Source organism: Macaca fascicularis, chromosome 19 (genome assembly GCF_037993035.2).
Source record: "Macaca fascicularis isolate 582-1 chromosome 19, T2T-MFA8v1.1".
Classification (NCBI taxonomy): Eukaryota; Metazoa; Chordata; class Mammalia; order Primates; family Cercopithecidae; genus Macaca; species Macaca fascicularis.
The window spans coordinates 3,883,825-3,910,688 of NC_088393.1; the positions used below are offsets into that span (position 1 = coordinate 3,883,825).

A 26,864-nucleotide genomic window follows, 5' to 3' on the forward strand; every position below is an offset into this window, starting at 1 on the left:
CGTGACTTTGCCGGGGTCCTGGCTGTGTCCCCAGCACCCACCACACGGCCTGGCACACAGTAGGTGCTCAGTGATCCAGCAGCACGCTCAGAAACTCCCTTTCCAGCCGGGCGCAGCAGCCCACACCTGTAATCTGCAGCTACTCGGGAGGCTGAGGCACAGGAATCGCTTGAACCCGGAAGGCGGAGGTTGCAGTGAGCTGAGATCGAGCCACTGCACTCCAGCCTGGTGACAGAGACTACATCTCAAAAATAAATAAATAAATAAATAAACAGAATCCTCACACGGTGCTAGAGGGGAGAGTGATTGATTCTTTATCATTACATGTGAGGAAACGGAGGCTCTGAGAGGCGAAGCGACTTGCCTAAAGCCACACAGCTGGGAAACGGAGGAGTTGGGATTGGAGCCCAGGCTCTTAATCAGCACAAATGCCACTTCTCACTTGGGACAGAAAGGAAACCCTGACTCCTTAGGCAGCTGTACGGAGTCTGGGATGATAATGTGCTGAGAGCCAGAGCTACTGTCTGCTGCACCCTGGGGCTCAGTCTGCCCATCTGTACAAAGGGACGTTCCTTAGCTACTTCTCGCCCTGAGACACTGGGTTCTCAGGGTTGGCAGCTTAGAAAAAGACCAACATGGAACACCCAGAAATTAACTTTAAATTTCTGATGAGTAACAAATACTTTTTTAGTATAAGTATGTCCCAAATATAAAGATAAATATAAACACCTGCCACGGATCCCTGCACAAACCACGGGCTCCAGACTACAAGTCCCACAACCCACTGCGGCCTCTCTTAGGAACTGACTATCATGACTTTTTATTTTTCATTCATTCATTCAAAAATGGTATAGGCCACCCGCCGTGCGCCAGGTCTTGTGCTAGGTGCCGAGGATACATCATATGCACAAAACAGACAAAAGTCTTTGCCCTCGTGGAGTTTGACATCTACATCCTTGGGAGTCCTAAGTGATTTTTGTTTTTCTCAGCAATTTCTGCCAGGAAGACTACAGTTCCCGTGACCCTTTGTGTTTGTTTGATGGGACTACAACTCCCAGAAGACCTAGCGCGCCAGAAGGCACTTCCTTTTCCCTTTAGCCCCAACTTCCTTCCAGGTCGGAAGGTTGCGTCCTGTACGCACCTTTCGCCCCTCACCCCAATTCCCCCTACGCCAAAGACAGGGTTAAGATAGTGATATCGCGAAATAGTTTTTAAAAGCATTTTATTGCATTTTTGACTTGGGAGTTTATGTGAAACCTCAGCAGTATTAGCCGAACAGCCTGCTGCATCCTCCGGGAGTCCCGGAGTGGGCCTACAACTCCCATGGGGCTCCTCGAGCGCCGGATGGACTACAATTCCCGACAGGCAGCGCGGCTGGCGGGGCGGTTCGCGGCGATGCCCGCAGGACCTCAGTGCTAGTGCGGACTGCCCGGCGCGGCGCCCGTAGGACCCCGGCGGCTACCCATGCCGAGGTGAGTCCACGGGAGCTGCCGCCGCCGCCGTCCCGTCCCCGCTGCCGCCCCGCGCGGCCCCGCCGCCGGCCAGGATGCTGGAGGAAGCGGGCGAGGTGCTGGAGAACATGCTGAAGGCGTCGTGCCTGCCGCTTGGCTTCATCGTCTTCCTGCCCGCCGTGCTATTGCTGGTGGCGCCGCCGCTGCCCGCCGCCGACGCCGCGCACGAGTTCACCGTGTACCGCATGCAGCAGTACGACCTGCAGGGCCAGCCCTACGGTGCGTGTCCCCGGCCCACCCTCGGGGCTCCCCGGGCTTCCCGGCCACGCCACTCCGGCCCGGCCAGCCCCAGGCCGATCCCCAGCTCCAGCCTGGGCCGCCCGACTCATGCTCAGGCCCCAGGCGAGGCAGAGCCCTGACGCCCTGGACCCCCGGCTGCCCTGGAACCCCGGCTTTCCTTGCCCAGCGCCCAGGAAACTCCCACGCTCGCTCCCACAGTCCCCGGCCCCTGCCCGGGGCTCCCTGCCCCAGAACTCGTGGCCGGGCCAAGCGTCTCGCGCCCCTGGAGCACCAGGTCCCCTCTCTCCTGTCCCCAGCCGGGCCTGCGTCTACCTGCCTTGCCGAATTTCTCCCTCCTGGGCCCCCTCGGCCCCCTCGGCTTCCCGGTCCGGGCTCACTTGAGCAGACGCTCCCGTCCTGACCTCCAGCGCCCAGGGCCCTGTTCTGGAGACCATCTGGTTGGTCTCCGGATCTCCTGGGTCGCGTCCGTGTTCCCAGGCCTCCCGCCTTTAGCTGACTGCGTTTGGAGTTGAAGGTCCTCACACTGATTTCTGTCAGGCTGAACCATCCGACCCGGTGGTCCAGCATTCCCCACTCTCTCCCTGGGTGCCAAGTGCATTTTGTCCAGTGCCCAAATTCAAGCCCGCTCTAAGTGTTCTCGCTCTGGTCACCGGTCCCCACGTCAAGGGCCCATTTCTCCCCAGACGCCTGACGCTCTCAGGTCCCAGTTCGTGAGGCAGGTTTCAGAATCTGGTAGCCCAGCTTCCCTGGCCTCCTCCCACATCCCCAGTTCAGTCCACTCGCCTGGGGTTCCCTTTGACCCTCTTTCTGTCCCGCCTTTGATGCACACCCACCCCCTCAGCTCAGCCTCCTCACCCCCGCTTCCCAGAACCCCACTTGTTCCATCTTTCCAGGATTTCCTCATCCCCTTCCAAATTCGCACCCGCGGAGCCCCCCTTGCCCTTGGATTCTGCAGGTCTCCTACTCAACAGCCCCGCCCCCTCTCGTGGCCCTGACCCCAGTGTCCAGACCATTCCACATTCCCTTGTCTTTTCCTGGCTATAGCTGTCCCTGGCATTCCAGAACCTTCTGGTCCCTGGTTTTTCTTTTCAGCCTGGTCCCTCAGGTCCCTGGAAGTCAAGACCTGGCCCCTCCTGTAAAGGAGTCCCGTCCACATGTTCTCCCGGCCCCCTTAGTTCCGAGCTCAGATTCTCCTGGACTGGTCCTCTCGTCACATCTCAGACTCAGCCTGAGGTGCGGGGACCCCAGCCTCTGCAGCCCTTGGGGAGCCCATCTCTGGAGATGGAACCAGACTTTGGCCTTAGGTCCTGTTTTGCCCGAGAGTTAAGATGTTTTCATTTAGAGCCCTTGTGGTCAACCCAGGGGACGCTGGGTGATGTTTGGGGACATCTGTGGTTGTCACGACTGCGGGTGCTCCTGGTATGGAGTGAGTGGAGGCCAGGGACGCCGCTCAACTCCCTGTAGTGCCCAGGACGGTCCCACCCCAGAGAACGATCCGGTCCTAATGTCCACGGTGTCCAGGGGAAGCGCCCTTGGGCCAGAGTGGTGGTGTAAACCCAAGGCCCCAGGCTCTGGAGGGGCTGGAGTGGCAGGCCAGGGGCTCCTAATGCAATGACCGCGTTTTTCCACGCTGGTTGGGATTTTCCCGGGGGAAGGGTCCTGATCTGCACCATCCTGTAGAACCGCCTCCATCTTTGCTGCCTGGTACAGGAGCCAACAGCCACAGGAGGCTGCTGAGCCCCCGAAACGTGGCCTGTGCAACTAAGGGGCAGAATTTCCAGTGCTGCTTAAGGGTGATAAACCCAAGTAGACACACGTGGCTGCGGCTCTCGTAGCAGTTCCCGTGGGGTTTCCAGGGCAGTCTATATTCCAAAGATCCCACTCCTAGAGCTCGAGATACCCTGTTTCTCCAGGCCCTTCTGAGGCCCTGTTCACACTCCTGGCGTCTCCTGCCTGGGCCCCCAGCTTACCTGGCCTCCCTCCAGCACCCCCAGATAGGTGGGATCCAGTGGCTCCTACACTGTCCCTGGGTGGGTGTGGGCCCCCTTTCTCTCCCCGCGCGCCCACCCAGGGAATGCATGTTGGCTGTTGAGTGAGCAGGTGTCCTGCCATTCCGCAGCGGGACGGACCCCTCTCCAGCCTCCTGGAGTCCCTTCCATTTCCTTGTGTGGCCTCCTGTTCTCCGCAGCCTCCTGACGTTCACCCCATTTCCTTCCCCGTTTCTCTCGGCCCCTTTTTGGCGGCGCCTCCCTCCCTTTCCCCTGCAGTCCTTTCTCTCTTTCCTCGCTTCCCTGGGGCCTTTGCCCACAATCCTGGGTTTTCTTCCGAGTTTTCCTTTTCATTGGCCTCTTCTCCCCTGTACCCTCCTCCCTGGCCCCCAGCTTTTCTCTCTCCTGGTGAGGAAGCTGGGCCCAGCTTTCCCTGTATCTGGCATTCGCCCAGCTGGTCCGTGGGCTCTAGGGGTGAGTGGAGGAGCCCGTGGGGCAGCCGCCCTGCCTCAGCCTCGTGCTCCTCATGTGCGCCCTGGGAAGCACAGCCCAGCTCTCGCAGGGTAGGCAAGGCCTGGCCAGCACCTCTCTGTGTCGCTGTGGCCGCTCCTGAGAGACTGGGGGTGGTTTGGACCAGAGCCCTGCTGAGGACAGGCCCTTGAGATGCCCCAGCGTGCTGCGTTTGAGGCCACCCTCCACCACCATCTTCCCGGTGTGCTTTCACCCCGGGCCCCCCACCGGGAGGAGCCGCAACCCTTACTCGCTGGGCATTCTTGTCCCAGTTTCCTTCCTGCTGCTGTTGAGAGACGCAGGGTGGGGCGGTGCCCTTTGTGTCTGGGTGTGATCCGGGTCTCATTGGCCAGGTGCGCAGCGCCCCTCTCCTGTGAGTGGACTCTGGCCCTGCTGGGTGAAGGCTTTCTCAGCTCTGCTGCCGTTCACAGCAGGTGGGGCTCGTTGAGCTCACGGCCCATATGAGGTGGGAACCTTAGCACCCCTTGGAGTGCCCAGCTCCCAGGATCCGTCAGGTCCATCAGACGTGCCAGAACTGTTTCATCTGGCAGCCGGCTAACTGCAGCCTGTAGGTCACGTCTGGCCCTCCGCCTATTGTTGTTAATAAAGTTTTATTGGCATGCAGTCATGCCCGTCCATTGGCATCTTGTCTCTGGCTGCTTTCAGGCAGAAACAGCTGAGCTCAGTGATTGTGCCAGAGCCCTGTGGCCTGAGAGGGGAAAGGTTGGCCGTCTGGCCCTTGATAGATAGATAGGGGCCCAGGCCACTGTTCAGGTCCAGTCCTGTCACGCGAACTGGTGACTTTTCTCGGGATGCCCGGTGCCCTCCATGGTGTCCACCACAAGTGGCCTCTGCCCATTCAGACGCAGGTCTGAGGGAGTTGGTGCTGGTTTCACCTCCACAGAGGGCCGCGTCCACACTAGGTTGTGGCCACCCGGCCCAACCCTGGCCCTCGAGGGAGGCTGGGGCCACCCAAGGCCATCTCTGCTCCTGGGGAGATGGGCCTTGGTCACAGAGAGCCCTCGCCATTGGGCCCCAAGCGAGCGGAGGCTGGGATCCGGAGGGCAGCATGGCCTTGGCTGGTGCTGACACGTGGCGGGGCCCAGATGGGCCGGGTTTCATCCTAAAGGGGAGGCCGTGGCCTTCAGGGAGCTCAGGGTGCTGGCGTCCACCCCCATTCCTTTGACTTGCCGCTGCTCCTTCCCTTCTCCGGCCTCACTCGCTCCCTAAAGCATGTCCTGCGTCCCGCTTGTAGGAACTCGAGGCCCAGAGAACAGTGGGGTGCCTGCCAGTGGGCCTCATCCCCTGGCCTCAAAGAGGTGGCATTCGAGCCACCCCTGGGAGGCCAGGACACGTGGGGACAGGTGGGGTGCGGGGGAGGGGTGCTCCCAGCACTGCAGGAGCCCCAAGGACTCCCTCAAGGTCTTTGCTGCCACCTCCCTGAGGGGCTTCCCAAGGGAAGAGGAAAGGCCCCCAGCAGGCCTGGTGACATCAGGCTCAGAGGGGAACAGGGGTGAGGCTGCCCGGCCTGGGGGTGTGGCCACCTGTGGCTCCTCTATCCCAGGCCTTGGAGTTGGTTCTCTGTGCCCACCTCCTTGTGCTGCACCCGCGACCCTGCCCATTCCCACCTGGGATCTGTGTCCCTTCCGTGTCCACCCCCCACACCCAGCTCAGCCCATCGGACGCCCTGTTGGAGCAGGCTGCTTCCCTCCCGCTGCTTCCCCGACAGTGCGTTGCTGGACAGCAGAGCTGGGGACTCCTGCATGCCCCGGCCCCAAGCCCAAGGCTCAGCGCAGGCCCCGGGAAGAGGCTGCGTCTGTGGGGAGATGAGAGAATGAGGGTCCCCCAGCATCCACCTTCAGAGTGGGGCTGGCTCCCACGGGGACGCCGGAGTTGGCTCTGGGCATTGGGATTTTGAGTGCTTCCTGCATGGGTCTCACATGGGAGGCCCCGCTGGCCCGCCCCTGGCCCCCCATGTCAGGCCCGCACCCGGCCCTCCTGTGTCAGGTCTGCTTCTGTGCTTTGCATGGTGTCGGGTTGGCCTGTGCGGCGCTGAGACGTTTTAGATCATTGCTTGTCTTTTAACATTTGGGCGAGGCGACGTAAGAATCGGGATTTCCGGCTTCCCATGTGGTCCACTGAGGCCCGTGTCCCAGCTGAACACGGGTGGCCCCTTTAGAGGGGCCGGAGCTCTCCAGGGTCCTTCCAGGGCCACTCAGGTGGCCATCGCCGGTGGACAGCACGTAGATCGTCGCGGTGCTGAGACCTGCAGGGGTGAAGGGGCAGGAAGTGGGGGGTGCACGTGCAGCTCAGGTGCCCAGAGCAGGGACCTCGGAGCTGTGTCTTGTTGGGTGGAGGACGTTTCGCTAAGAGAGGCGGGAAGAGCCGTCCCAGGAAGCAAACGGCAGCAGCGAAACCAGGAGCCCTGGCGAGTTTCTCGAGCGGCGACCGCGGGGACCACCGCCGCAGGAATGAAGAAGCCCGTGAGGGAGTGACAGCCCCAGGCTCTCAGCCACGGCCTGGCCGTCCGGGGAAGCCCCACCTCGCCCCAGGCACACCACAGCCCGAGCTGCTGAGCCTTCTGCCGGCCCAGCCCCTGGACTTCTAGAAAGCTTGAATGTCCAAGGCCTGGTAGGGTAGACCCAGAGCAGGCGAGCCCGAGAGGGGCTCTGTTCCGGTCTCGTGGCTCAGCGCAGGGGTTTAACCTGGGGCCCACGAATGGGCTTCAGGGGAACAGTCCCCAGCTGGGACCCCCTGTAAGAGGAGTCGAATCCGGCCCGCCCTGGGCCTATGTAATAGGGTGTTATTGGCATGTAGCTCCACCTGTTGTACATGGCCGCACTCACCCTGCCGTTTTAGAGCTGGGTGGTCGAGACACAGACCAGAAATACTCTCTCTCTGGTCTGTTGCAGAAGAGGTTTGCCGAGCCCTGGTCTAGGATCCTGCGTGGACTTCGGTGTGGGGGTGGGGAAGTGTGGGTTTCTCCCGGGAGAGGAGGCTCTGTTTTCATTACGTTCTCAAAGGGGCTGGGCGTGGTGGCTCATGCCTATCATCCCAGCACTTTGGGAAGCCAAGGCGGGCGAATCACCTGAGGTCAGGAGTTCGAGACCAGCCTGGTCAATGTGGCAAAACCCTGTCTGTACTAAAAATACAAAAATTAGCCTGGCATGGTGGCAGGCGCCTGTAATCCCAGCTACTCCAGAGGCTGAGGCGGGAGAGTCCATTGAACTTGGGAGATGGAGGCTGCAGTGAGCCGAGATTGTGCTGCTGCACTCCAGCCTGGGCGCCAGAGTAAGACCCTGTCTCAAGAACAAAACCAAAAAACAAAGATTCTCAAGAGGTCTGAAAATCCCAGAGTGTCCCAGGGTTAGCGTGGCACTGAGCCCGTGGGCATGGGCCTGGCACACGTTTGCAGCCCCGTCACCCGGTGTGCGGGGTGCAGGCTGGGGGGACCCTGGGAGCTTCTCGAGTCGGAGGTCTTCCAGGTTCTGGGCTGGGGCTGGGGCTGCTGGGTGGGTCCCTGGCCTGGATCTGTCCCCTTCCATTGGCCTGGCCACCTGCTGAGGCTCATGACCCCGCCCCTGTCCCCACAGGCACGCGGAACGCGGTGCTGAACACGGAGGCGCGCACGATGGCGGCAGAGGTGCTGAGCCGCCGCTGTGTCCTCATGCGGCTACTGGACTTCTCCTACGAGCAGTACCAGAAGGCCCTGCGGCAGTCGGCGGGCGCCGTGGTCATCATCCTGCCCAGGGCCATGGCCGCCGTGCCCCAGGACGTCGTCCGGGTGAGCGTCTGCCCTGCCCCGTCCGGCTCGGGTCCAGAGCTGGGGCAGGAGTCGGAGGCAACTGTATGAGCCTAGGCAGGTCGCTTCGCCTCTCTGAGCCCTTTGGAAAGTAGGATGGACTGTTCCCCTGCACCGTTGATCTCCCCGGGGGCGATTCTGTCTTCAGAGGATGCTGGGTGATGACCGGAGGTGTTCAGGGAGGGCCGCTCCTGGCGTGGAGTGGGTGGAGGCCCGGGATGCTGCTCAGCACCCTGCAGTGCCCAGGACGGCCCCACCCCGGAGAGGGGTCTGGCCCCAGGGTCCACAGGGCTGCGCGAGAGAGCCTGCCTTGAGTGAACAGGAGCTGGTAGAATCCAGCACGTGCCCTGGGTGAAGATGCTTTTGCAGATGAGACGCGGCGGGTGGGATGGGGGGAAGCCCTGCTTTCCTGTGAGTGTCCTATGGTTGATGCCGTGCTGTGAGGACCTGCCTGCCCTCCAGGGACAGCCACTGGGCCCCCTGCTACCTTGCCACCCCTGCCAGGCCAGCGGCTCCCTAAGCATGCGTCTGCTCCACAGCAATTCATGGAGATCGAGCCCGAGATGCTGGCCATGGAGACCATCGTCCCCGTGTACTTTGCCGTGGAGGACGAGGCCCTGCTGTCCATCTACGAGCAGACCCAGGCCGCCTCTGCCTCCCAGGGCTCTGCCTCTGCTGCTGAAGGTGGGTTCCGGGCTGCAGGGACGGAGGCTGTGGGCGTGGGGAGGCGTCCCCATCCCGAGGGCTGCAGTCACCCTGGGTTGTTTCCACCCTCAGTGTGAGGCATCCCTTCACCGGGGTTAACAGTGGGGGTTCCTGGGCCCTACATGGACCTGCTGCATTACCACCTCCGGGCTGGGACCTGGGACTCTGCATTTTTGCAGCCGCCTGTCCCCCACCCAGCTACTGGCTCTGTGCACACGAAAGACCAGAACCACGGACTCAGGGGAGCCTTTCCCATCCTCAGGGCCTCAGGGTTTATGAAAGACATGGGGGATCTCTTCAGTTCTCTACCTGCCGAGGACGTTCTCAGCATCACGTCTCGAGTGGGCGGTGTGGGTGTGCCGGCGCTGTTTTTGCGGAGAGGGGGCACACACCTTTCTTTCCTCCAGCCCTGTGAACGGGGGCGCTGGCAGCGAGCTCAGAGCAGGAGCCCACAGCTCTGTGGTGGGACCTGTGGTGGGGAAGGATGGGACTGGCTGCTGTGGAGAGTGAGGAGAAAGAGGAACTGGAGGAGGCAGCTGAGGGGCCTGCCCAGGGCAATTGTCAGCTCCTGGGGTAGCGGGGCTGAGAAGGGAGGCCCCAGAGCCCAGGGTGGCAGAGAACAGGGCACGGCAGGCAGGTGTGTGCTGGCCCAGCCCCAACAAAAGCCGTTTGGTGCTGTGGTTTCAAGTTATAAAAAAGGAGGCCGAGGCAGGTGGATCACCTGAGGTCAGGAGTTCAAAACCAGTCTGGCCAACATGACGAAACCCTGTCTCTACTAAAAAAATACAGAAAGTTAGCCAGGCGTGGTGGCGGCCACCTGTAATTCCAGCAACTTGGGAGGCTGAGGCAGGAGAATCACTTGAACCTGGAAGGCAGAGGTTGTGGTGAGCTGAGATCACGCCATTGCACTCCAGCAACAAGAGCAAAACTCCATCTCAAAAAAGAAAAAAAAAAAAAAAGAAAGGTTTATCCTACACAGCCAGATCAGTGAGATTCTAGATCCAGAGTTGGCTAATGCCGGCCCAGGGGCCACCTGTTTTTGTCGATAAAGTTTTACTGGTACTGGGCCACGTTCATTTATGCACAGTCCAGGGCGGCATTCCCAGCAGCAGAGCTGAATTGCTGCGGCTGCAACAGAGACCATCCGGCCGGCAAAGCCGAGGGTGTTATCTGGCCCTTTTCAGAAACCGTTCTCAACCCCTGGTCTAGGTTAAAAGTCTTGACAATGGCCATTTTTGTTGTGGCAACAGAAGAGTATAGTTCTGCAAAAACTTAAGTATCCACTTAGAGAAGAAGGAAAGAAGAATCTTCTTTTTCTTTTTTTTTTTTTTTGAGATGGAGTCTCACCCCTTTGCCCAGGCTGGAGTGCAGTGGCGCGATCTTGGCTCACTGCATCCTGAAGGAGGAGTCTACTTGGTGGAGTATTACGTGGCTGGTAAAAACGATGTTGAGGGCTGGGCATGGTGGCTCACGCCTGTTGTCCCAGCACTTACGGAGGCTGAGGCAGGAGGATCGATCGAGGCCAGGAGTCCAAGATTAGCCTGGGCAATATAGCAAGACCCCTGTCTCTACAGAAAATTTAAAAAATCAGCCAGGTGTGGTGGTGCTTGCCTGTAGTCCCAGCTGCTCAGGAGGCTGAGGTGGGAAGATCCCTTGAACCTGGGAGGAGGAGGTTGCAGTGAGCTGAGATCGCACCATTGCACTCCAGCCCGGGTGACAGTGCGAGACTCTGACTTGAAAATATATATATATATATTTTACAGAGAGTTCCCAGGAGCACGCTTCCCCCAGTGATCATATCTCTTTTTTTTTTTTTTTGAGATGGAGTCTTGCTGTGTCGCCCAGGCTGGAGTGCAGTGGCGTGATCTCAACTCACTGCAAGCTCCGCCTCCCGGGTTCACGCCGTTCTCCTGCCTCAGCCTCCCGAGTAGCTGGGACTACAGGTGCCCGCCACCAGGCCCGGCTAATTTTTTGTATTTTTAGTAGAGACGGGGTTTCACCGTGTTAGCCAGGATGGTCTTGATCTCCTGACCTTGTGATCCGCCCGCCTCGGCCTCCCAAAGTGCTGGGATTACAGGCATGAGCCACCGCACCTGGCCAATCATATTTTACATACCCACAACAGTTGTGTTCTCATTTTTGTTTTGTTATTTTTTTTTTATTCCATATTCACTTTCAAAAGATTGTGTTTTTAGGCCGGGTGCAGTGGCTCACACCTGTAATCCTAGCACTTTGGGAGGCTGAGACAGGGGGATTGCTTGATCCTGGGAGGTAGAGGCTGCAGTGAGCCATGATTGCATCACTGTACTCCAGCCTGGGTGACAGCATGAGACCCTGTCTCAAAAAGAAAAATAAAGTTGTGTTTTTAAAACGCTTTAAAAACAAAAAAACAAACAAAAAACGCTTTAAAGCACAGAAATGCAGACTCAGAAAGTTTTGTGAACTCAGGCATTATCGGGCAGGCCCTAACCCTAAGTCCCTAAGTGAACAGCTGTTATTGAGGGCCCGAGAGGAAACGATCAGAATGGCATGGAGGAGAAATTCCCCAGCAGAACGTTCCAGAAAGGAGATGTGAATCATTTTGAGAGAAGGTTGTGCTAGGGGGAGCACGGGTATCACATGGTATCGAAATCTGCTGGTCACATCCCCACACGCGGCTGGTTGGCTCCACCCGAGCCCCCAACCTGCGGTGCTGGGGACGTCCCCTGGCTGGGACCCTGGCTGGGCCGAGGCTGACGCGCCCTGTCCCTCTCCCTAGTACTGCTACGTACGGCCACTGCCAACGGCTTCCAGATGGTCACCAGCGGGGTACAGAGCAAGGCCGTGAGTGACTGGCTCATCGCCAGCGTGGAGGTGAGTGCCACCCGCCCTGGCGTTGGCGCCGCGTCCCCAGGGGTCCCTGCCATCCACCTGGCTCCCCGGCTCAGCCATGCTAGAGGGGAGCCTCTGATGGGAAACTGGGGTCAGATCTCTCCCCTGCCCGGGCAAAAACCTCCTGTGCCTCCGCTGGCAGCTGAAGGAACCCAGACTTCTCACGTGGCTGGGGAGTCACTCTGTGGAGCGCCCAGGCCCCTGCCAGCCCCCGGTCCATCTTCCTTCCATCGTGGGCCCCCACACACCAAGCCACCTCCTCCAACCCCAGGGCCTTTGCACCAGCTGCCCCTCCCAGGAAGCCCCCTCCAGGCTGCAGGGTCGCCAGCCTCCCCTCGTCACAGAACCTCACCCGTCAGCCCAGACACTGCGTCCTCACACACCCTTCCGAGCACCCCCTGGTGTCAGCAGAGCGAGAGAGGGTGGGGAGCTGCCGGTGTGGAAGCTCAGATCATCGAGGCAGATCCAGAGGGTGAAGCCTACGTTGCTGCTGCTGCAGCACCAGCAGGGGCCTTAAAACCCAAGAAAGGCCGGGCGCAGTGGCTCAAGCCTGTAATCCCAGCACTTTGGGAGGCCGAGACGGGCGGATCACGAGGTCAGGAGATCGAGACCATCCTGGCTAACACGGTGAAACCCTGTCTCTACTAAAAATACAAAAAACTAGCTGCGCTTGTTGGGGGACGCCTATAGTCCCAGCTACTCTGGAGGCTGAGGCAGGAGAATGGCGGGAACCCGGGAGGCGGAGCTTGCAGTGAGCTGAGATCCGGCCACTGCACTCCAGCCTGGGCAACAGAGCCAGACTCCGTCTCAAACAAACAAACAAAAACAAAAACGAGAAAGCGGCCGACTCCCCTAGCATTTCCCCACAGGACGGCGCCGGTGAGGGCGCAGATGAGTCCGCGCAGATGTGGAGTTGTCTCACGGTTGGGGGAGCCCTGAACAAGACGTGCCTGCTGTTTTAGGGACCCAGGCCTTGGAGGGGGGCCCGAGTGGAAAAGCACTGGCTTAGGCGGGGGTGGGGAAAGCGTCCTGGAGGCCCTGGCTCCCCATACACAGGCCTTGGCGGAGGAGCCCTGGGGCTTGTTGAGGGCGGCTGTTCTGTTTGTTCCTGTTGGACTGTACTGTGGGCCCGGGAGGCAGGTCCCGTTCACAGCGCCAGTTAGTACGCGATGGCACCCCGTGGCCTGGCCTGCATCACACTCCACAGTGGCATGGGCGCTGGGCTCCAGGTCCCATGGGGCCATGTCGACTCCCTTTCCCCTGGCTGTGCCCTTTCTCCTATGAGCAGAGCCCTCTTGGCCGCTGGGCTTGGAGTTCAGCCTTTGAAGGATTTCCAAGTGGAAAAGCGTGTTGCAAAAACGGCAGGTAGACTCCCACAGCCAGACAGGGAGTCCCCAGGCCACCGCCGGCCCTCTGCCTGCTTTTGTAAATAAAGTTTCTGCTTGTTTGTTTTTGTTTTTTGAGACAGAGTCTCTCTCTGTCACCCAGGCTGGAGTGCAGTGGTGCGATCTTTGCTCACTGCAACCTCCGCCTCCTGGGTTCAAGTGATTCTCTTGACTCAGCCTCCTGAGTAGCTGGGATTACTGTCATGTGCCACCACGCCCAGCTAATTTTTTGAAATTCTCTCTCTTTTTTTTTTTTTTTTTTTTTTGAGATGGAGTTTTGCCCCTGTTGCCCAGGCTGGAGTGCAGTGGCGCCATCTCGGCTCACTGAAAACTCCGCCTCCCGAGTTCAAGTGATTCTCCTGCCTCAGCCTCCTGAGTAGCTGGGATTACAGGTGCCTACCACCACGCCTGGCTAATTTTTGTATTTTTGGTAGAGAGGGGATTTCACCATGCTGGCCAGGCTGGTCTGGAACTCCTGACCTCAGGTGATCTGCCCGCCTTGGCCTCCCGAAGTGTTGGGATTACAGGTGTGAGCCACCGCGCCTGGCTGTGTAAATAAAGTTTTATGGCTCACAGCCAAGCTGATGCATGTGCAGACCACCCATGGCAGTTTCTGAGTAGTCGTAACAGACACCATCTCGTCCCCAAGGTTAAAAATATCCCCTCTGGCCCTTTATGAAAGTCTGCTGGCCCCTGGGCTAGAGTGGAATCTGACTTTGGTGGGGTAAGAGGCGGGGATGGGTGCATACAGATCCTGAAGGAATCCGAATACCTGGCTGAGGGGATTAGTCCCGTTCCTACAAACAGCTATCCTCCTGAGGGGCTCAGCCCCGTTCCTATAAAAACCTATCTTCCTGCTCTCCCCGATTTTTTTTTTTTTTTTTTTTTTTTTGAGACGGAGTCTCGCTCTGTCTCCCAGGCTGGAGTGCAGTGGCGCGATCTCGACTCACTTCAAGCTCCGCCTCCCGAGTTCACGCCATTCTCCTGCCTCAGCCTCCCGAGTAGCTGGGATTACAGGTGCCCGCCACCATGCCCGGCTAATTTTTTGTATTTGTAGTAGAGACGGGGTTTCACCGTGTTAGCCAGGATGGTCTCGATCTTCTGACCTTGTGATCCGCCCGCTTCGGCCTCCTAACCCGATTTTTAAAGATTTCAACCTGAGGGCCAGAGCAGGGGTGGGTCCCTGTTCCTGGCTCCACCTCCTCCCTGGAGGAGCTCCCTGGGGCTCCCAGAGTCAGAGGCTGGCACCTCCTGTAGGCCTCAGTGCTGAGGCCGATGCTGGCACCCAGCGGACGGGCCCCATGTGGTCCAGAGGGGAGGGGTCTCCAAGCCCCACACATGGGTCACCTGCCCCAGGAGCAGCCAGGCCATTCCCCCGCTGTCTTTCCACAGGGGCGGCTGACGGGGCTGGGCGGAGAGGACCTTCCCACCATCGTTATCGTGGCCCACTACGACGCCTTCGGAGTGGCCCCCGTACGTATGTGTGTCCCCATCCCCCCCACCCCACAGGGCTTGGACTCCGGCTCCAGGCAGTGCCGAGGCAAAGCGCCTGTGGGGGATGGTGGTCGGGGTCAGTGGTTCACCCTGTGACAACCTTTGCTAGTCATCCCGGTCCCCACAAGGGCCTTAGGGTGGGTGTCGTGGGACTGAAACAGGCCTGGCTCTTGCCCCGGGGTCCCAGGTCTCAGGGTGCGGCGGTGGCTGTGTCAGGGGCTGAGCCCAGGGAGTCTGAGTCAGGCCAGCGCTGGGTGCCATGGCTCCGCACGAGGCCTCCTTGTGGCTGTGGTTTGTCCCAGCGAGAGGCCACAGAGCGGGGAGCAGTATCCACGAAGGGAAAGGCGTGTGCAGTGGGTCGGGGAGGCCAGGCCTGGCTTCCAGGCCTTCTCCCCTTGTGTCCCATGGGACACGCCTCATTCCCAGCAGTGAGCTGGGACGACAGCCCAAAGCACCGTCACCAGCAAGGCTCCCAGAGACCCAGCACCTGGTTCCTGTGGGGGCTGGTTCTGTGGGCCCTGCTGCCTGGCCCATGCCGGGATTCCAGACTCCAGAGGGAAGCAGGGCCTGTGCGTGAACCACAGTGTTTGCAGGAACAGCTTTGGCCCTAGACAGAGCCTGTCCTGTCCGCGAGGGTCACGGGCCCTGGTGCAGGTTCCTGGTCTCAGGCCTGCGGCACAAACTGTTCTGCTCAGCGCGGGTTGGGTGGGAGCGGGGTCGGGGCGTGAACCACTGTGTCAACCAGCACCCTGCCTCCTTTTTTTTTTTTTTTTTTTAAATTTAGACAGAGTCTCGCTCTGTTGCCCAGGCTGGAGTGCAGTGTCATAGTCTCAGCTCACTGCAAGCTCCGCCTCCCAGGTTTAAGCAATTCTCCTGCCTCAGTCTCCCAAGTAGATGGGACTATGGGTGCCTGCCACCACGCCCGGCTAATTTTTTGTATATTTGGTAGAGATGGAGTTTCACCACATTAGCCAGGTCGGTGCCTCTTGAACTCCTGACCTCAGGCGATCCACCCGCCTCAGCCTCCCAAAGTGCTGGGATTACAGGCGTGAGCCACCACACCCGGCCCTGCCTCCTTCTTCGAACACAAATCAGCTGAACCAGGCAGAGTGCAGAGGGTCAGGGCAGATCTGCTACCTGGCTGTGTTCGCAACCCCTTGGAGGGCCAGGCCCCCAGCCTTGAGAATGCCTGGTCCCGCTGGGGCCCACACAGAAACTCAAGCTGCTCAGGGCAGTGCCTCTTGAACTCCTGACCTCAGGCGATCCACCTGCCTCAGCCTCCTAACCTGCTGGGATTACAGGCGTGATCCGCGCCTGCTGACTTTCTCTGTCCTCATTGTCCCCTGTGAAGCTTTTTTTGTTTTAAATGTTATTTATTTATTTATTTTTTATTTATTATTTATTTATGTTTTTTGAGACAGAGTCTCGCTCCGTCACTGGGCTGGAGTGCAGTGGTGCGATCTCGGCTCACTGCAACCTTTGCCTTCTGGATTCAAGTGATTCTCCTTCCTCAGTCTCCCGAGTAGCTGGGACTACAGGTGCGCGCCACCATACCTGGCTCATTTTTTTTTTTTTTTTTTTTTTTTTGAGACGGAGTCTCGCTCTGTCGCCCAGGCTGGAGTGCAGTGGCCGGATCTCAGCTCACTGCAAGCTCCGCCTCCCGGGTTCACGCCATTCTCCTGCCTCAGCCTCCTGAGTAGCTGGGACTATAGGCGCCCGCCAACTCACCCGGCTAGTTTTTTGTATTTTTTAGTAGAGACGGGGTTTCACCATGTTAGCCAGGATGGTCTCGATCTCCTGACCTCGTGATCTGCCTGTCTCGGCCTCCCAAAGTGCTGGGATTACAGGCTTGAGCCACCGCGCCCGGCCAGTGAATAATTGGCCCGTACGGGGGTCGTTTTTTGTATTTCTAGTAGAGATGGGGTTTCAGCATGTTGGTCAGGCTGGTCTCGAACTCCAGACCTCAGGTGATCCGCCCGCCTCGGCCTCCCAAAGTGTTGGGATTACAGGCGTGAGCCACCGCGCCCGGCCAAATTTATTTTTTGAGATAATCGTAAAACATAAAGTTCACCATTTTAGAGTGTACGAGTGGGTTTTAGTACATCCAAAGTGGTACGGTCTCCACCCCTTTCTAATTCCAGAACATTCCATCACCCCAGAAAGCAGCCCTGCCCCATCAGCTGTCACTCCTGGTCCCCTCCCCAACCCCGGCACGTGCGTGTCCGTCCCAGCACCTGTGGGCTGGCCTTTTGGATGGGTCCTATGAACGGATCCTACACTGGGAGCAAAGCCTTTTGGATCTGGCTTCTCTCACTGAGGAGGGTGTTTGTTGTCCCCCTGAATTCAGTGTCACCGAGGTCCCCTTTATATGCTGTGGCCTTGGGACGGTCCCAAGCCATTGCAGTGTCCAAGAAGCAGTGTGGCCTTACTGAGAAGGCTGCTTTAGATCACAAAGGTGCATCCGAGGGCAGGAAAGGCATGTGGTCGAGCTGTGCAGGTCTCCCGACGGCCGGGGCTCGAGGGTGGAAGGGCTGGTCCCACAGAGGGGATCCCACACAAAGACCGGGGCTGGACAGACGCTGCCCTCCGTGAGCAAATCTGCCCCGGCTCTGGGCTCCAAACTCTGCGTGTGGCTTCTCCTGGGTGCGGGCCGAGGTGAGGTGGACGGGGAGATTCCTGGGTTCAGCAGGGCCCTGCAGATCCCAGGCCATCAGTTGGGGATTGAATACAGTGGGGGAACGATCCCAGCTGCCCGCTGGACATGGCAAAGGGGCTGGGGGACAGCACAGAGATGACCACGGCTGCTGTGGGCAGTGAGGTGGTGGGGCTGTGGGAGCGGGGTGGGGGTGACCGAGAGATGACCGCAACTGCTGTGGGCAGTGAGGTCGTGGGGCTGCGGGAGCGGGGCGGGGGTGACCGTGACCGTGCCTCTCCCGCCCCTGCAGTGGCTGTCTCTGGGCGCGGACTCCAACGGGAGCGGCGTCTCCGTGCTGCTGGAGCTGGCACGCCTCTTCTCCCGGCTCTACACCTACAAGCGCACGCACGCTGCGTGAGTGCCAGGGGCGGGCAGGGGGACGGGCGCGGGGGCCACGCTGCCGGACAGCGCCACCCACCAGGCGCCTCTGCAGCTGTTTTTGTGAAGCCGCCTGGCCCTGAAGTGGGCCTTAGCCCAGGAATTGGGGTGCCTTGTTTATCGAGGGCTAAGCTGAGGTCTCACAGGTTCCGTCTCTTGGAGGCCCATGGGGCCCGGCGGCTGCTCGCCCCAGGAGCCTGCTGGGGATGCTGTCAGCTGCAAATGGTAGAGACTCCCGGCTAAGGGCCCTGGAACCGGGGGATCCCCTCAGCCCTGTGCGGGCAGGGCCGGATTTTTTGCTGGGGTGCGGCCATCCTGGGCACTGCAGGGCACTGAACAGCATCCCGCCCCCACCCACTCCATGCCGGCAATACCCCATAGTCGTGGCGGTCACAGGTGTCCTCAGACATCGCCCACTCTCCGCTGGGGGCAGAGTCAGCCGTGGTTGAGACCCCCCTGGGTCAGGGGATTCCATGGAGCCCCAAGAGACTGTCCCAGGCTCATCTGCCCCGCTGAGGTCCCAGGAGGCTGCACACGTTGAAATCCACACCCTGAGTAGGAAGGGAGAGAAGAGGTGAATCCCAGGAGCTGGGGGACCCCCGGTTTATACCATCCGCCCCGTCGGGAGTTTATCCTGGTGTCTGGTGTAAGCAGGGGGCAGACTCGATTTTTCCCCAGATAATGAATGCAGGCTTCATCCCCCGTGGCCCTGTGGACGTCTTTGGTGGGTGACTCTGTCCTGGGCGCCACCCACTCCGTGCCAGGAGCGCCCCCAGACGTAGCAACCACAGATGTCTCCAGACATGACTGTGTCTCCCGTGCGGGGTGGGTAGAATCACCTCCAGGTGAGACCCTGGCCCAGACAGTCACCCGCTCCCGAGACAGTACTGCTGTCGTCATTGTGTCAGCAGCTCAGAGAGGCCAGGGCCACTGTGGCTGAGACGTTTCTCAGCCTTCTTACAGTCACAGGGCGCCGGGAGTCACGTCCAGGTTTAGGTAGGAACTTGGACTTGAGCTCCTGGCCTCAAACAATCCTCCTGCCTCAGCCTCCTAAAGCACCAGGATTACAGATGTGAGCCACCACGTCCAGCCAAAACTTTTTTTTATTTAAGCTGCAGAACCGCTTCCCCCAGCCCCCCACTGATGCCTTTTGAGAAGCTCATGCTTTCAAACATGTGTGAACAGGGCTGGCTTCTGCCAGGCCCGGGGGCTTCCTGGCAGCTGGGGCAGAGGTTGGGTTTCCGGGGCAGAAGGGACTGGGTTGGAGAGAGTCCGGGGCGGACATGGGAGGATGAGGGTAGGGGACATGCTGAGCAGTTTCCTTCTCTGATCCTGGTGACCCTTCTAACAGCCCAGCCTGTGTTCCATTAGAATTCTTGGCCCAGCTAGGTGGCTCATGCCTATAATCCCAGCACTTTGGAAGGCCGAGGCGGGTGGGTCACCTATCAGGAGTTCAAGACCAGCCTGACCAACATGGTGAAACCCCGTCCCTACTGAAAATACAAAATTAGCCGGGCACGGTGGCTCACGCCTGTAATCCCAGCACTTTGGGAGGCCGAGGCGGGCGGATCACAAGGTCAGGAGATCGAGACCACGGTGAAACCCCGTCTCTAAAAAAATACAAAAAATTAGCCGGGCGCGGTTGTGGGCGCCTGTAGTCCCAGCTACTCGGGAGGCTGAGGCAGGAGAATGGCGTGAACCTGGGAGGCGGAGCTTGCAGTGAGCCGAGATCGCGCCACTGCACTCCAGCCTGGGCGACAGAGCCAGACTCCGTCTCAAAAAAAAAAAAAAAAAAAAAAACAAAATTAGCCGGCTGTGGTGGTGCACGCCTGTAATCCCAGCTACTCGGGAGGCTGAGGCAAGAGAATCGCTTGAACCTGGGAGGCAGAGGTTGCAGTGAGCCGAGATCGCACCATTGCACTCCAGCCTGGGCAACCAGCGAAACTCCGTCCTAAAAGAAGAAAAAAAATTATTCTTCTTCTTTAAGTGAATAGACTTTATTGTTTTGGCCTCCTGGTGTCTGTTGACTGGTCGGTCACCCCGGTTCCTCCTGGGCTCAGAGAAGCCTCTAGAGTTGGGGTCTAATGTGGGGAGGCCCTGCTGCTGGGAGACACTGCGTGATTTGTGGTCGTCATTAGGGGAAGCTCCCAGTTTGGGGTGGGTGAGGCCAGGGATGCCGCTCAGCACCCTCAAGTGCCCATAACAGCCCCACCCCCGAGAACCATCTGGCCCTGGTGTCCACAGGGCTGAGGGGTCATGCCCTGCCGTAAGGGACTGGTCAGGATTTCCTACTTTGGGGAGGCCTTCATACCCCTCCTCAGGGACCTGTGACCTGGCCTGGTCCCTCCTCCACCCCAGGTGCTTGCCTGTCAAAGCTAACGCCAGGTCTTCCCCCGCCAGGTACAACCTCCTGTTCTTTGCTTCCGGAGGAGGCAAGTTTAACTACCAGGGAACCAAGCGCTGGCTGGAAGACAACCTGGACCACACAGGTGAGCGGCCCCGGGTGGGGGTGGGGGTGCCGCAAGGGTGGTGCTGTGGGGAGGCACGGAGGGAGGGCTGGGGGCCACTTCCCAGTCCCTACCCGCCCCGCCAGCTCTCGGTGCCCTGCAGACTCCAGCCTGCTTCAGGACAACGTGGCCTTCGTGCTGTGCCTGGACACCGTGGGCCGAGGCAGCAGCCTGCACCTGCACGTGTCCAAGCCGCCCCGGGAGGGCACCTTGCAGCACGCCTTCCTGCGGGAGCTGGAGACGGTGGGTGCCCCTTTGACGGATGGGCCCCAGGCTCTGTGGGGCACACACGTCGGGGCTGGGTTGGGGCGTCTTGTCCCAGGGTGTCCTTGCTGTCTGCCCTTGGGGCTCTGAGGGGCACGCTGCGTCGGGGCTGTGCTGGGGCCTTCTGTCCCGGGGTGTCCCCCTGTCCCTCCTTACCCAGCGCTCACTGTCCATCAGAGTTCTAGCTGGCCTCACAGGGGACCCCAGGGGCAGGTGGGTTTCTCCTCGTTTTGCACCCTCGGAGGTTCTGGGAGGCCCCTGGGGCATTTGGGGAGTGGGCCTGGGTGGCCACCACCCCTGCCTGCCCTCTGCTGATGGCACCTCCGGCTGCAGGTGGCCGCACACCAGTTCCCCGAGGTACGGTTCTCCATGGTGCACAAGCGGATCAACCTGGCGGAGGACGTGCTGGCCTGGGAGCACGAGCGCTTCGCCATCCGCCGGCTGCCCGCCTTCACGCTGTCCCACCTGGAGAGCCACCGTGACGGCCAGCGCAGCAGCATCATGGACGTGCGGTGAGCATGGCAGCGTGCCCAGCCCCTCCTAGAGCTTTCCTGGGGGCTGAGCCACAGGTCACAACTCCAGGGGCCATGAGAGCCTGGAGGGAGTGGCCCCCACACACAGGCCGTGGGGAAGAGGCTGGTGCGTGGCCGAGGCCGGCTATTTGGTCAGGCTATTCGCAAGCTCTTCCTTACCGGGGCTAGGGAGGGCGAGGCCAGCAGCCTGGGGTCATGGCCCTATGTGGGACCCCCAGACCCCATCACCTGTTGAGTTAGGAGAAAGCAGCTCCTGCCTCTGGGCTTCTTCAGGGCCCTGGCGACTGTCTCGGGAAACCTGGCCCCCCACCGCACCCCAGCTCTTCCTTGCCCAGCCTCCCTCTGGGGCACTGTCTCTCTGGCTTCCTGTGTCCTCTGACCCTGAGTCCTGCCTGTCTCCCTGCTGTCATGTGAGCCCCTGGGCAGGCTTTTGTGGAGCCTGAAACAGTCTGGCCACCCCGGCCGGTCCTGGCACCAGCAGGTGGGCGCCGTCTCCTCCCCTAGCGCCCGCAGGCCTGGCATAGACCCTTCCTGTTCATCTGCTCTGCTCTGAGGTCACTGGGCCCTCAGGAGAGGTGCGAGCTCAGCCATCGGAGGCCTGCAGAAGCCCGTGGCGGGAGGGAGGGGCACGTCCCTGTGTGATCTCAGTCCTGGAAAGGATGGAGGTGACGGTCGCCCACCAGCCAGGAGAGTGCCAGGAAGTGAGGTGGGCACATGGCTGTCCCAGCTGTGCTGAACTCTCTCAAGACCACCAGGGGTCAGCCCAGGAGGGCCACCTGGGTCCCAGAATGGATTCTTCCAGCGGGACGGAATAGTCCTGTTTAAATCCCAGAAAAGCAGAACACGGAGTCAGTAGGAACCAAGGCCTCGGGGCGCGAGCCTCACCTGCGCACAGGGGCGGGTCAGGGCGCGGGGCCTGGAGGTGGGGGCCCCCTGGTGAACCTGCGTCTGCATGTCAGCTGAGTAGTTAAAGCTAAGCTTAATTTTTTTTTTTTTTTAAAAGACAGAGTCTCACTCTGTCACCTAGGCTGGAGTGCGGGGATTACAAGCGTGAGAACTACCATGCTTGGCTCCAAGTCCACATTTTAAATAATTGTTTTTGAATCGTGAAGGTCCCGGGTGGATTCTAAGACTCTGACCCGTAACACAAGGATCATCGCGGAGGCCCTGACTCGAGTCATCTACAACCTCACGGAGAAGGTAAGCCCTTGCTGCCACCAGCGCCAGCGCCAGCGCCAGCCCCACCCCCACCCCAGCGCCAGCGCCAGCGCCAGCCCCACCCCCGCCCCAGCGCCAGCGCCAGCCCCGCCCCAGCGCCAGCGCCAGCCCCGCCCCAGCGCCAGCCCCAACCCCGCCCCAGCGCCAGCCCCGCCCCAGCGCCAGCCCCAACCCCGCCCCAGCGCCAGCGCCAGCCCCGCCCCAGCCCCAGCCCCTGCCCCGCCCCAGCCCCTGCCCCGCCCCAGCCCAAGCTCAGCCCCGCCCCCGTCCCCGCCCCCATCCCTGGCCCGCCCCGGCCCATCTCAGCCCAGCCCCGCCCCAACTCCTGCCCCGCCCAAGTCCCAGCCTCAGCCCCGCCCCAAACCCAGCCCCAGCCCCGCCCCAGGGACCTGGACTCAGGGCTGTCCCCTCCTCTCTCCGCAGGGGACGCCGCCAGACATGCCGGTGTTCACGGAGCAGATGGTAAGGGGGCCGGGCTAGCGAGTGGGCGGACAGGCAGGCGGGGCCGGGCTGTGACCACTGTTGCCGTCCCTACAGCAGATCCAGCAGGAGCAGCTGGACTCGGTGATGGACTGGCTCACCAACCAGCCCCGGGCCGCGCAGTTGGTGGACAAGGACAGCACCTTCCTCAGCACGCTGGAGCACCACCTGAGCCGCTACCTGAAGGACGTCAAGCAGCACCACGTCAAGGCCGACAAGCGGTGAGGCTGGGGCTCCGCACTGGCCCCGTTCAGCCTGGGGCCTAGGGGGACCTCCCCATACTGCATCTCCCACCCCCTCACCCCTGGGGGATGCCAGGTGGAGCAAATACAAAGAGAGAATGGGAGGAGGGCCGGGCGCGGTGGCTACGCCTGCAATCCCAGTACTTTGGGAGACTGAGGCAGGTGGATCACTTGAGGTCAGGAGTTTGAGACCAGCCTGACCAACATGGTGAAACCTCGTCTCTAGTAAAAATACAAGAAGTAGGCCTGTGTGGCGGTGGATGCCTGTAATCCCAGCTACTTAGGAGGCCGGGACGGAAGAATCACTTGAACCCTGGCCGGGCGCGGTGGCTCAAGCCTGTAATCCCAGCACTTTGGGAGGCCAAGACGGGCGAATCACGAGGTCAGGAGATCGAGACCATCCTGGCTAACCCGGTGAAACCCCGTCTCTACTAAAAAATACAAAAAACTAGCCGGGCGAGGTGGCGGGCGCCTGTAGTCCCAGCTACTCAGGAGGCTGAGGCAGGAGAATGGCGTAAACCCAGGAGGCGGAGCTTGCAGTGAGCTGAGATCCGGCCACTGCACTCCAGCCCGGGGGACAGAGCGAGACTCCGTCTCAAAAAAAAAAAAAAAAAAAAAAAAAGAATCGCTTGAACCCAGGAGTTGGAGACCAGCCTGGGTGACATAGCAAGACCGCATCTCTACAAACTTAAAGCGTTAAGTTTTTATTTATGTATTTATTTATTTGTCTTTGAGATGGAGTCTCGCACTGTCACCCAGTTTGGAGTGCAGTGACGTGATCTTGTCTCACTACAACCTCCATCTCCCAGCTTCAAGTGGTTCTCGGACCTCGGTCTCCTGAGTAGCTGGGATTACAGGCACCCACCACCATGCCCGGCTAATTTTTTTAAATTTTTAGTACGAGATGGGGTTTCACCATGTTGGCCAGGCTGGTCTCGAACTCTTGACTTCAAGTGATCTGCCTGCCTCAGCCTCCCAAAGTATTGGGATGACAGGTGTGAGCCACCACGCCCAGTCTCCATCTCTACACACCCTTTATTAAGAACTAGCTGGGCGGCCGGGTGCTGTGGCTCAAGCCTGTAATCCCAGCACTTTGGGAGGCCGAGACGGGCGAATCACGAGGTCAGGAGATCGAGACCATCCTGGCTAACACAGTGAAACCCCGTCTCTACTAAAAAATACAAAAAACTAGCCGGGCGAAGTGGCGGGCGCCTGTAGTCCCAGCTACTCGGGAGGCTGAGGCAGGAGAATGGCTAAACCCGGGAGGCGGAGCTTGCAGTGAGCTGAGATCCGGCCACTGTACTCCAGCCTGGGCGACAGAGCGAGACTCCGTCTCAAAAAAAATAAAAAAATAAGAACTAGCTGGGCAGAGTGGTGCCCCCTGAGAAAGTGCTCTCTCCCCAGGGACCCAGAGTTTGTCTTCTACGACCAGCTGAAGCAAGTGATGAATGCGTACAGGTGAGTGGCGGCCAGCGGGGCCTGGAGCCCTTCACCCTTGTGGGTTACAGCGGAGGGGACCATGGCCCACGGGGGTCTAGGGGGCCACGTTGCTGGCCCGCACCGTCCTCAACCACAGGGACCCTGCTTTCTCCGCAGAGTCAAGCCAGCCGTCTTTGACCTGCTCCTGGCCGTTGGCATTGCTGCCTACCTCGGCATGGCCTATGTGGCTGTCCAGGTGAGCAGTGCCCAGGCTCCGGCGGGGCAGGGGGCCGCCCACCTGGAGGAGCTGGGCTGCATGTCTCTGAGTGCATCCTGTCCCCTGGCTCAGCTTAGAGTCACATGGCCTGGGGCCCCAGCCCCGCCCACGTCCTCACTCTCTCCTGCTGTGTCCCCAGCACTTCAGCCTCCTCTACAAGACCGTCCAGAGGCTGCTCGTGAAGGCCAAGACACAGTGACACAGCCACCTCCCAAGACACAGTGACACAGCCACCCCCACAGCCGGAGCCCCCGCCGCTCCCCAGTCGTTGGGGCCGAGCACGAGTGAGTGGACACTGTCCCGCCCCAGGCGGCCCCGCGGGGACAGGGGCCCTCTCCCCGCCCCGGCGGTGGTTGAAACACTGAATTACAGAGCTTTTCTCTGTTGCTCTCCAAGACTGGGGGGATTCTTTTTTTTTTCCTTGTCTTTGAACTTCCTTGGAGGAGAGTTTGGGAGACATCCCGGGGCCAGGCTACGGACTTGCGAACGAGCCGCCCAGTCCCGGGAGCCGGCCGCCTTGGGTCCGGTGTCAGCAGACATGCACGATTAGAGAGGAGACGCCGGGACCCCCTGCCCGATCGCACGCAGCCTCCGCCCACCGCCTCCTGCCGCAAGGGGCCTGGACTGCAGGCCCAGCCTGCTCACTGCTCCGCGTCTGTCCTTGGACATCCCCTCCCGCTCCCCGATGGTGGCGTGGACATGGTTATTTATCTCTTCTCCCTCTTGCCTGGAGGAGGGCAGTGCCAGCCCTGGGGTTCCAGGATTCCAGCCCCACTGGAGCATTTTGTCCCCCATGTGGTCTCAGTGACCCGTCCCCTCCACAGTGGGCTGTCGGGGAGCCGTAGCACTCAGCCTTCCCCTTTTCCGACTGCAGGGTCTGACGTCATCGTTGACAGCCTCTGCTTCGTGGGGGGCTGGCAGGGCCCCTGCCTCCCCGACCCCTGACACACTGCACACCCCCATTCCCCCGCGCTCCTCTCCTCCCAGCCTGTCCCGCCGGCCCCTGTGCCTCTTCGGCCCCAGCCCGGCTCCCAGGGGCCTCACCTGCTTGACCCCGGCCCAGCTCCCTGCCCTGAGTCCTGAGCCAGTGCCTGGTGTTTCCTGGGCTCGGTGCTGGGCCCCCAGGCCCGCCAGGCTTTGCCATGGCCGGCCGGTCCTCCCTGGGGAACTGGGTGCAGGTGGAGGACTGGGAGGCAGGAGGTGGCCTGGGGAGGCCGGGTGGCTCCTCTCCTCACTCCCTGCCCTGGGCCTCAGCTTCCTCATTTATCGAAAGGACGTGTTCAGGGTGGGGGCGTCAGGTGAGAGCATTTGTTGGGAAGGAGACACTTGGCATGGCCTCTGGGGCCACCCTTCCTGGAACTCAGAGAGGAAGGTCCGGGCCCCCACGAAGCCATGGACAGAACCCTCCACCCCGCAGGCCAGGCGCCGTGTGTGAGTGTGGGAGGGAAGGAGGCCTGCATTGAGCTCAGGGAGACCCCGGCGTGTCCGTTCTTTAGCAATATAACCCACGCAGTGCGTGCCGAGCAGACTTGGGGAAGAAGGGGCTTGAGCTGGGCGAGTCCTGGCCTGGGCACCCACAGCCATCTCCCTTTCGTGGCCCAGGGAGGTGTTTGCTGTCTGAGGGACCTGGGCCGGCCCATGGGAACCTGGGGTTCTGTCCAGATAGGACCAGGGGTTCTCACTTTGGCCACCAGTTCCTCGGCCAGCACCTCTGCCCTCCTGAACCTGCAGCCTGGAGGGGTGCGGGGGTAACCGCCCCACTTTCCTCCAGGTTAGCAGGGGACCCTCTTCCCCCCGTCTGCCCTGCGGGTTGCCCGCCTCCTCCAGAGACTTGCCCAAGGGCCCATCCCGGCTGGCCTCTGGGCACTTGTGCTGGGACTCTGGGACCCCGGCAGCTGCCACCTTGTCACCATGAGAGAATCTGGGGAGTGCTTGCGTGCTAGCCAGCAGGCTTCTGTCTGGGTGCCGCCGGGCCAGCGTTTCAGAGGGAGCTTCCTTCCTTCCTTCCCGGACAGGTCGTCAGGATGGATGCACTGACTGACCGTCTGGGGCTCAGGCTGGTGTGGGATGCAGCCGGCCAATGAGAAAATAAAGCCATATTGAATGATCGCCACCAGTGTCTGGTCTGGGGGCTGCGAGGATTGTATTGTGACAACTGTTGGGGGTTCTTGTTCCTCTAGGGGATGACAGTAGGGGCAGGGCTGTGTGAAGCGCGCATCACTGACTTGCCCTCTCCTGGAGTGAGGCTTCAGCCTGTCGTGGGCCAGGTCTGTGCCCAAGGCTGCTGGGCCGTGCGGGAGAGTGAGGCTCTGGCCAAACCCGCTGTTGCTGGGCCACGCAGCCTT

General features: G+C 60.4%; 1 protein-coding gene across 2 annotated transcripts; it reads left to right on the plus strand.

Annotated features, from left to right (window-relative positions):
- The first annotated feature begins 1,445 nt into the window (after positions 1-1,445).
- Positions 1,446-26,632, plus strand: NCLN (nicalin). 2 transcript variants are annotated; one of them, XM_045378447.2, is made up of 15 exons: positions 1,446-1,730; positions 7,843-8,033; positions 8,591-8,735; positions 11,515-11,609; positions 14,405-14,485; positions 17,452-17,555; positions 19,980-20,068; positions 20,190-20,329; positions 20,684-20,862; positions 21,996-22,083; positions 22,525-22,563; positions 22,639-22,802; positions 24,228-24,281; positions 24,420-24,498; positions 24,659-26,632. In XM_045378447.2, the coding sequence occupies exons 1-15, from the start codon at positions 1,547-1,549 to the stop codon at positions 24,716-24,718; spliced, it is 1,692 nt and encodes a 563-aa protein (XP_045234382.1). In that variant the 5' UTR covers positions 1,446-1,546; the 3' UTR covers positions 24,719-26,632. The 2 variants fall into 2 exon arrangements, with proteins under 2 accessions (XP_045234382.1, XP_045234383.1); XM_045378448.2 differs by having other exon boundaries at positions 22,642-22,802.
- The last annotated feature ends 232 nt before the right edge of the window (positions 26,633-26,864 follow it).